The sequence below is a fragment of the Manacus vitellinus genome, unplaced genomic scaffold, assembly GCF_001715985.3.
Source record: "Manacus vitellinus isolate BGI_N305 unplaced genomic scaffold, ASM171598v3 scaffold_16_pilon, whole genome shotgun sequence".
Lineage (NCBI taxonomy): Eukaryota > Metazoa > Chordata > Aves > Passeriformes > Pipridae > Manacus > Manacus vitellinus.
In genome coordinates, this window is record NW_021939189.1 from 1,252,900 (window position 1) to 1,262,250 (window position 9,351).

Here is a 9,351-nt window from a genome sequence, read left to right on the forward strand (position 1 = left end):
GGAGTGCCCAGCCCTGGAGGTGTCCCAGGAAGGCCTGGCCGTGGCACTCAGTGCTCTGGGCTGGGGGACAAGGTGGGGATGGGGCACAGGGGGGATCCATGGGCTGGGAGGGCTTTTCCAACCATAGTAATTCCATGATTGTGTCTGTGTGGATGAGGGAGAGAGGGGTGGTCTGTCTGCCAGGTCCCAGGTGTCAGCTGGGAGGAATTCCATGGGATGCAGTCCCTGCTCCCCCCTGGCTGTCCAGCTCACCTGGGAGCAGGGGGAGGCTCTCAGGAGCCGGGAAGGATCCGGGGCTGGGAAGGATCCAGGCTGTGCCTTTGGGACCCAGCAGAGTGCAGGGAGATCAGAGCCCTGGTTACCAGCCAGGCAGGGGGATGGCAGGGGAGTCCTGAGGAGCTCAGGGATGCTGGCATCCACCAGACCCAGTGGCATGTGCTGGAAGCACCTGGGACTGTCAGGAATAGAGTCTGGGATGGCCACTGTGGGGCCTGGGGAGGTGGGGGGAGAAGCAGGAATCTCCTCACTTGCGGGAAAGCCAAGGGCTGATCCCGGGAGAACACAGAGCAGAAGGGAGGGAGCCCCCAGGAAGTGCCTGCTGGAGCAGGGGGCACCTGCTGAGGGACAGGGAAGGACAGGGACAGATGGGGACAGGGACAGGACAGGGCCAGCCCAGAGGACAAGGCAGGCCAGGCTGGGTGAGGGACGCTGGGCAGTTGAAGCTGCACCACGTGTGACATCCCAACCCAAACACTGCTGGTCCTTTCTCATGGATCCAGTCGGGGCTGGGGATGTCTTGGGATGTCCTGTGTGGCTTTTGTGCCACCCTCTCACCTCTGGGTGCCTCCCAGGCTGTCCCAGTAGGTGCTGTGGTGGCACTGGTGGTTGGGTGCCTGTGGGCTGTTGCTTTCCCACTGTTTCCCACGTGTAGCAGTTTTTTGGGATGATGAGTGCAGGTCCTGTGGTTTGGGTTCTGTTAGTGCTGACTCCAGGCCCTGCTCTGTGGTGCAGGGATGGAGTTAAGGATACACAACCTCGGCAGGTTGGGTTTGCTTGTCTTTGGTGCAGCTGAACACAAATTTCCTGAGGACACTCAATCCCAGATGGGTTCAAATCATCCCCCCAGAGCCTCATCCCCAGCAGTGCAGGGATGCCAGTGGGATCCCCCTCCCCTCATCCACATGTTCTCCAGGACTCGGAGGAGCTGCTCAGTCCCAGCCGGGGGGCTCAGGGTTGGGAAGGGATCTCTGGGCAGCAGCCAAAGCCTTGGAGAAGTGCCCTGGTAGTCCTGGAGGTTCCTGGGGCACCTCCACTGGAACAGGGACCAGAGAGTTCCTAAGGACATGGGGAGGAGAGTGGGATGAGGGGAATGTAACACTTCCAAGAGCTGTGTGGGAGCTCCTACTGCTTGTACTGGATGAAGGGAATGGGGTCCTGTGGGACAGGGAGGGTGCCCATGGCAGGGAAGTCGGGAAAAGCCCCCCGAGCCCAGTTCATCCTCCTGAGTCTTCTACAGGGTTCATAAATCTCTTAGAGCATAAAACCATCCTAGTTTTGACTGGAATTTTGGCTGGAATCCTGTTGTTCCAGTGGTGATTCCATGTGTTGTTAATGCACCTCTGGCCTCAAAAGCACTGATGTGGTGTTGCTGTGGTTTCTCCTGGGGAGGATCAGGAGCTCCTGCTCTGCTCTTCCCTAAATAAATCTCCAGCTCCACCAAGCTGCTTCCAGCCCTGGCCACTTGGATTCCGAGATGGAGTTGTTTGCCTGTGCCATTGCCCAGGATCTCTGGGAAGAAGAGAATGTGGTACTTCTGGATCAAAGTTTTTTGGAAAGCAGAGAGGAAACAGCCTTGCCCTAAAACCCCCACGGTGGGGGTGGAATGAGATGATCTCGAAGGTCCCTCCCAACCCAAACCATTCCAGGATCCTAAAAGGAGCAAAGGAAAAGCAGAGGTTGGCTCATCTCCTGTCATATTTAAGGGTTTCCTGCTGCGTCCATGGCTACTTCCACCTCTGCCTCAAATTTCCTCTCTGCTCCTGAGGAAACTTTGTCCAGTTCCCTGTTTGCCTCTTCTCCATCCTTGGGGAGGATGGATGGACAGATGGATGGATGGAGGGATGGACAGATGGACGGATGGAGGGATGGACGGAGGGATGGATGGACAGATAGACGGATGGAGGGATGGATGGACGGATGGATGGATGGATGGATGGCTCCTCCCTGGGTGAGGGCAGGTGCTGTTTCTGTCTCCCAGGGAGGTTTGGGTGCTCTTTGCCCCCTTTTGCCTTTCCCCTCCATCCTTCCCTCATCCTCCTGCATTCCCACAAACTTCCTTGCAAAGAGGATGAGGCAAAACCCCCCTCGTGCAGGAGCTTCCCGGGCTGGAGAACAGCTCCCAAAGGTGTCCCTGGGTGCTGGCTGAGCCTCCTCCCTGGCCAGGGGAGATAAAGGAGCAGGCAGGACCCTCCTGCTGCCGAGCAGGGACCCAGATAGGGGCAAATGCAGCTTTATTTGACTTTTTTCCCTTCTTTTTTGGCGGGAACTCGGGGTGTGTGTGGAGCAGATGAGCGAGAGGACTCTGTCTGTCCCCAGACTGATCTCGCTGGAGGCTCCTGATACTCAAATACTGTTGAGTAAAAAGATGCTGTTGAGTGAAAAGATAAAAAGTTGCCTTGCAAGTGGCTTTAAAATTTCAAACCAGGGAGTGCTTTGGAGTTTTGTAGCTTATTTGGGGAGTTTTGGGGCTCTTTTTTTTTTTTTCCATAGTCACATGTGGGATCAGGAGCATGGACTTGATCTTGGGTTTCTTCTCCCCACCCTCACATTCTTCTGGAGGGCTTTGGTGGAGCCATTCCCTGTCAGAATTCCTCTAGGAAAACCGTGGAGCCTTGGAAAAAAGCCTTTCCTGTCTCGCACTGCTCCTCCTCCTCTCAATGAATCACTTGTGCTCTGTGTTGCTCTGGGCTCCCTTCCCTGTTGACTTCAGTGCCTGGGATTTAATTAGAAATCTAGGGATGTTATTTGGAGCTGGAAAACTCCATCAGATTCTTCCCTGGGCAGGGGGATTGCAGGAATAAAAATGGAGGAATTGCAGTATTTGCATGTTAACTGTCCTTGGGGTGAGCTCAGCAGTGGCCTCCTGTCTCTGCACGTGGTCCTTTTTATCCCATTCCCAGTGGGAAGCGGCACCTCTTCCCTTTCCCACCTGGAAACAAACCGAGCACAAGGATGGGCTTTTCCAGGGAAATCTGCTGGGAGTTATTTCTCCCCTCTGAATGCTCTGGGAGGTGTGGAAAAGGCTGTTCCTCAAATGGGAGGGGGGTCCTTCCTGTGGAGCCACAGGAATCGTGCAGAGCCCGGGAAAGCTCAAGTTGGTTGGGGAGGGATGTGAATCCTGGGAGCTTTGGGGTAAAAAGGAGCAGTTTAAGTAAAAAAGGAGCAGTTTAGTAAAACAATGAGCAGTTTAAGTGAAAAAGGAGCAGTTTTAGCTGGGCTGGGCTGTGTTTGGGGTCTCATTTCCATCAGTGCTGTTGGGTCAGTGGATGGTAACAGCAGAAAAAAACCTGTTTATAAACAACCCCCAAACCCTGGGCTGTAACATCCCGTGGGCTTGTTGGGCAGGTCTGCAGCTCCCAGACCCTTGGGGACATTCTCCCCACCCTTGGGGACATTATCTCCACCTCCCCCTGCTGCAGCAGGGTGGGGGAGATAAGGGGACAGTGACACTCACGGAGCCTCCCCTTCCCGCACCACCAAACACGTCCCTTTGTTCCCCAACAAAGGAGTTCCCTCCATGGAGATCTTCCCTAAAATACCACATTCCTCCCTGGAGATCTTCCCTAAAATACCCCATCAAGCTGCCCTGGAGAGGAGGATCAAACATGACCTGGTTTAGGATCTCCAGGTCCTGCTCTCGGGGGTGTCTGAGCACACCCGGCTTGGGAAGATCCAAAAATTCTTCCAGGAAGAATTCTTCCAAAAATTCTACAGGAAGAAGTCATTTTAACAGCCAGTAATATATTGTAGCAACCCATGAATTGTGTGGAGGGGCAGAGTTGTTAGTTTAAAAATTGATAGTTTGGTTTCATATTTTTAGGATGCTTTTCACTCGGTTTTGTGGTTTTTTAGGATTCTTTTTACTCGTGTTTATTAAAGATGATGCTGCTTCTCACAAGCAGAAGGGTTAAGCCAGCATTAATCTATAATATAATTTAATAATATTATTTAAATGAGTAATTTATTCTATATTTATATAGAGAATCAGTTACTTAAATTATTATTGAATTAGGAAAGGACATGTTTTGAACTGTTGATGTCGTTTGCAAAAAAAAGGCAGCAAATCCAAATCCCGGTGTTTGTGAAACGCTGCTGCCCAGACCAGCAAAAGGAGGGATCAGACACTGAAAATACCCAGAATCCCTTGAATTTTTTCCTGATTTGTGCCCTCTCTTCCCTCCCCAGGTTAAAGAACTCGTTCTGGACAACTGCAGGTCGTACGAAGGCAAAATCGAGGGCCTCACGGATGAGTTTGAGGAGCTGGAATTCTTAAGTACAATCAACGTAGGCTTAACCTCAGTTGCAAACTTACCAAAGTTAAACAAACTTAAGAAGGTAAATAAAAAACCTCCCAGGCCAACCCCTCCCTTTTCCCCCCCAAATGTGTCCAGTTGGGTAAAAACAACTGGATCCCCTTTGCTCCGGGCTCTGTTTGCACCCCAAGCTCGAGCTCTTTCTGTGCCTTTCAGCTCGAGCTGAGCGACAACAGAATCTCAGGAGGCCTGGAAGTGTTGGCAGAAAAGTGTCCAAACCTCACACATCTAAATCTAAGCGGCAACAAAATTAAAGATCTCGGTACAATAGAACCTCTGGTGAGTCGGGGCCGGGGGGGTGACCCCGCTGGGGGATGAGGGAATCCTGGTGTGCTTTGGTGGGAAGGGGCAGGGACACCTTCCACAGAGCAGGTGACTCCAGCCTGGCCTTGGACACTCCCAGGGATGGGGCAGCCACAGCTTCTCTGGGCTGATCCCAGCTGGAAAACTCCCTCCCTCTCCCTGCCTGCTTGTTTCTTGGGAAGCTGGCTGAGCTTTGGACCAAATTCCCCCCCTGGCTGCACGGCAAGGGCAGGGATGGCTCAGCTCCCCCATGGACACACTGCCCAGGGAGCAGGGCCTGTGCTGCTCCGACCTGATCCCAGAGAATCCTGGAGTGGTTTGGGCTGGGAGGGACCTTAAGCAGGTCCTGGATGGGCAGGGACACCTTCCACCAGCCCAGGTTGCTCCAACCTGGCCTCGGACACTGCCAGGGATGGGACAGCCACAGCTTCTCTGGGAATTCCATTCCAGTCCCTCACCACTCCCCAGGGAAGAATTGCTTCCCAGTATCCCTTCCCAGTATCCCATGTAACGCTGCCCTCTGGCAGTGGGAAGCCATCCCCTGTCCCGGCTCCAGGCCCTTATCCCGGTCCCTCTCCCTGTTCCCGGTGAGCCGCTGGGTCCCTCTAGTGGCTGCGGGGCTGGGCCGGGCTCCCCCACCCTGCGGGAATCCCGGGAATCCCGCAGCTCCCAGGACTCCACGGGCTGTGGATCTGCCCTCCAGACACAGCACTGCCTTGCAACGTCTCCAGGAGCAGTTCCATCGTGGATCTCCTTCCCCTCAGCAGAAGGGAAGGGCAGAGCTGTTAAACTCCAAGGGCTGGAAGTGCTCCCAGTTGTCCCAGTTCTCCCAGTTTCAGGCTCCTTGTTTCCTCGGTGTCACTGTTGCTCCACACACTGAACTGCAGAAGGGAGATGTGTCATAAGCCTTGATAGAAATACTTAATAAGGGTGGATCCAAACCCTCAACTCCTGTGCTTTTATTATTAACATGATAAAGTGCTGTGGGCAGTGCAGATCCCCTCCAAAAAAAACCCCAACCAAAAACCCCAGGAATCAATTCCTATTCCATTTCTACACCTTTTTCATTTTCCAGAGACTGAGGTAAAAATCATTCAAGTATTTCAAACGTCTCTTAGCAAAGTTCTTGTGTCCAAATACCCTGTTCCTACTTCCATCTGAAATAGTTTCAATACACTGAACCAGCTCTGGAGCCTTTGGGAGAACTGACTGGATATTATTTATTCTCACCATGGTCTCTCACAGCACCATCACCTCTTCCCAAACTTTCACAACCCCTGATTGGCTCTGGAGCCTTTGGAATAACTGACTGGATATTATTTATTCCCAGTGTGGTCCCTCACAGCACCATCACCTCTTCCCAAACTTTTGTGAGCTGCTGAACTCCAGGGAGATCCTTCACCTTTCCCAGATCCTGCAGCAGACCCTGCAGATCTCTCTCCACCCCAATCCAGAAGTGCCCAAATGCCCTGAATATACCCCAGTAACCCCCCAGAACACCCCTGTGCCCACGGGAATCCCTTGGGTGCATTCTCCCAAACTTTTGTGAGCTGCTGAACTCCAGGGAGATCCTTCACCCCTCCCAGATCCCACAGCTGACCCTGCAGATCTTTCTCCACCCCGATCTAGAAGTGCCCAAATGCCCCAAATATACCCAAATAACACCTGGAAATGCCCCTGTGCCCACGGGAATCCCTCGGGTGCCTTCCCTCCGCTCCCGTTGCTTTGTAGGGGATGAGAGCCGAGAGATGTCCCTGTTTTTTGCAGAAAAAGTTAGAAAACCTGAAGAGCTTAGACCTGTTCAACTGCGAGGTCACCAACCTGAACGACTACAGAGAAAACGTGTTCAAGCTCCTGCCCCAGCTCACGTACCTCGATGGCTACGACCGGGACGACAAGGAGGCGCCGGACTCGGACGCCGAGGGCTACGTGGAGGGCCTGGATGACGAGGAGGAGGATGAGGATGGTACGTGCAGGGCGCTGCCGGGGGGCCCCGGGGTCACAGACCCACACGCCGCCTCTCGGTGCCTTTTGCTTCCAGCTCTGACTTGGTGGCAAGAGAAGGGTGTTCTCGGCAGCTCCTTCCTGGCTGATGTAAAGGAGAAGTGTCTCAGTGTCCTCAAAGGAACGAGGGGAATGGGCAGGGCCTGAAAGAGCAACTTTCTCAGTCTTATCTCTAGTGAAAGATCGGGACGACAAAGAAGCGCCGGACTCGGACGCCGAGGGCTACGTGGAGGGGCTGGACGACGAGGAGGAGGATGAGGATGGTAGGTGGGGGTGGAGGGGGTGCCTGAGGGGTGCAGGGACTGCCTGGGGTGGTTGGCTTGCAGCTCTTGGGGTTCTCAGCAGCTCCTGCAGCTCAGTGTCCTCAAAGGAATGAGGGGAGAGAGGTGGACGGGGCCTAAAGAGCCACGTCCTCAAAGGGCAGGAACTGAGCTCTGTGGGACCAGGGACAGGGACAGGGTCAGAGCTCTGTGGGACCAGGGACAGAGCTCTGTGGGACCAGGGACAGGCACAGTGCTCTGTAGGACCACTGACAGGACCCAGGGAATGGCTGGAGCTGTGCCAGGGCAGGGTCAGGTTGGATCTCAGGGAAAGGTTCTTCTCCCAGAGGGTGGTTGGCACTGCCCAGGCTCCCCAGGGCAGTGGGCACAGCCCCAAGGCTGCCAGAGCTCCAGGAGGGTTTGGATGATCCTCTGGGGCACAGGGTGTGACTCTTGGGGATGGGCCTGTGTAGGGATAAGGGTTGGACTGGATGATCCTTGTGGATCCCTCCCAGCTCAGCATATTCTGTGGTTCTGTGGATTTTATCCCTAGAGAAGGGTGGGAGAAGGAAGGCACCAGGGGGAAGGCACTGAGAGGGTTCAGGGAACAGAGCAGCCAGGGGTGAGGGTGTTCGGCAGAAATGGGTGAGAAGGATGATGTGCAGAGGGAGAAGGGCAGGGTGAGAACCTGGAAAACAGCAGGAATTAAGGAGCTGAGGCTGATCCATGAGGACAAAACGAGATCAGCCAGAAGAGAGGAGTGAGTGAGTGTGTGTTGAAGCAATGAAGGAACAACCAACCTTTAGAGGCAGGGAAATGAAGGGGGTCCCAAACAAACCTGTAATGGCAGGGAAATGAGGGGGATCCCAAACAAACCTGTAATGGCAGGGAAATGAGGGGGTCCCAGAGCTGGAGGTGCCATCTGCCCCCAACACCCGGCACGGCCGGAGGAGCCCCCGGAGCCGGGGAATGTGCTGGATCCCAAACCCAGCTCTCACAGCAAAAGCAGAACAGCTGCACTTGCACTTTTCCCTCAGTGCTGAGTGGGAGCTCTGAGAGGGCCTGGCAGTGCCTGCTTCCACACAAATGCATGGAAAAGCTCCCAAAGGCCGTTCCTGCAGCAGGGAAATGCTCTGGGTCGGAGCACGTGGGGTGGTTGTGTTTGATCCCTTTCCCCTTGGAAAGGGGCTGTGACCCCCTAAATGGACAGGAGGTGACACTGGGGGGTGTCAAGGCATGGGGGGGTCCCTGGAAGGGTTCCCAACTCCTGGTGGGGATGTTCTGCTCTCTCCTGGTGGGAGCAGCTGGACACTGGGAGAACTGGACACGTCCCCCGGGCTCCAAAATGCATATTCATGGGAAGGGGAGCAGCTGGAGCTGCACCAGTCCCGAGGCTCCACGAGTGGCTGAGCAGCCCCAGAGCAGGGGTGCAGCTGCACAGCTCCCTAAAATCCTCTGCTGGCCCCAGGGAAGGCTCCCTGTGGGCTCCTGGTGTCCCTGGGAGGGCAGAGCTGGGGCAGCAACATCCTAAAAAATCAGCTGGAAATGTCTGAGTGGTTCGTTGTGTTTGTGCAGAAGAGGAGTACGATGATGATGCTCAGGTAGTAGAAGATGAAGAAGATGAGGAGGAAGAGGAGGAAGGAGAAGAGGAGGATGTGAGTGGAGAGGAGGAGGTGAGGATTGAACTTGCTCCAGCTGGGAGCAGCTGGGCAAGAAATGCCCCAAATACTGACAGTTTTGAGGACTTTAAGTCCCCCACCCTGTTCAAGGCTCTTCCCAGGAATGTTCCTTGGTGCTGGGACAGGCCTTTGCTGTCAGCAGAAATCTGGGATGGGGCTAAAGTGGGATTGTGGGAGGTTCTTCCCTGTCCTCCAGCCTTAGATCCTCCCCTGCCACTCCTGAATTGTTCCTCAGCCTCCTGAAAGCAGCTCCTCAGGCTCTGGGCACGTCCAGGATTTAACTCTGCCCCTGGAGCACCTTCTGACTAGTCAAGTTTTACTAAACCCAGGACATGGGAACAAAATTTGCAGCTCCATACCTGTGATTCTGTGATTCCTTGGGATTTTCTGCACTGAAACTGTGCCAGAATCCAGTTACTCCCTCCCCAACCCCAGTTATTCCATCCCAACCCCCAGTTATTCCCTCCCCAACCCCAGTTATTCCATCCCAACCCCCAGTTATTCCCTCCCCAA

The 9,351-nt window shown here is 54.3% G+C and overlaps 1 protein-coding gene across 1 annotated transcript in view; it reads left to right on the forward strand.

Moving 5' to 3' along the window:
* Positions 1-9,241, forward strand: part of ANP32A (acidic nuclear phosphoprotein 32 family member A) — a 13,478-nt gene extending 4,237 nt beyond the window's left edge. Inside the window, exons 2-6 of the mRNA XM_029958769.1 lie at positions 4,418-4,614; positions 4,749-4,871; positions 6,663-6,861; positions 7,076-7,162; positions 8,735-9,241. Of these exons, the coding sequence (XP_029814629.1) occupies positions 4,418-4,614; positions 4,749-4,871; positions 6,663-6,861; positions 7,076-7,162; positions 8,735-9,081 (953 nt within the window). The 3' untranslated portion in view covers positions 9,082-9,241. The remainder of the gene's footprint in view (positions 1-4,417; positions 4,615-4,748; positions 4,872-6,662; positions 6,862-7,075; positions 7,163-8,734) is intronic.
* The last annotated feature ends 110 nt before the right edge of the window (positions 9,242-9,351 follow it).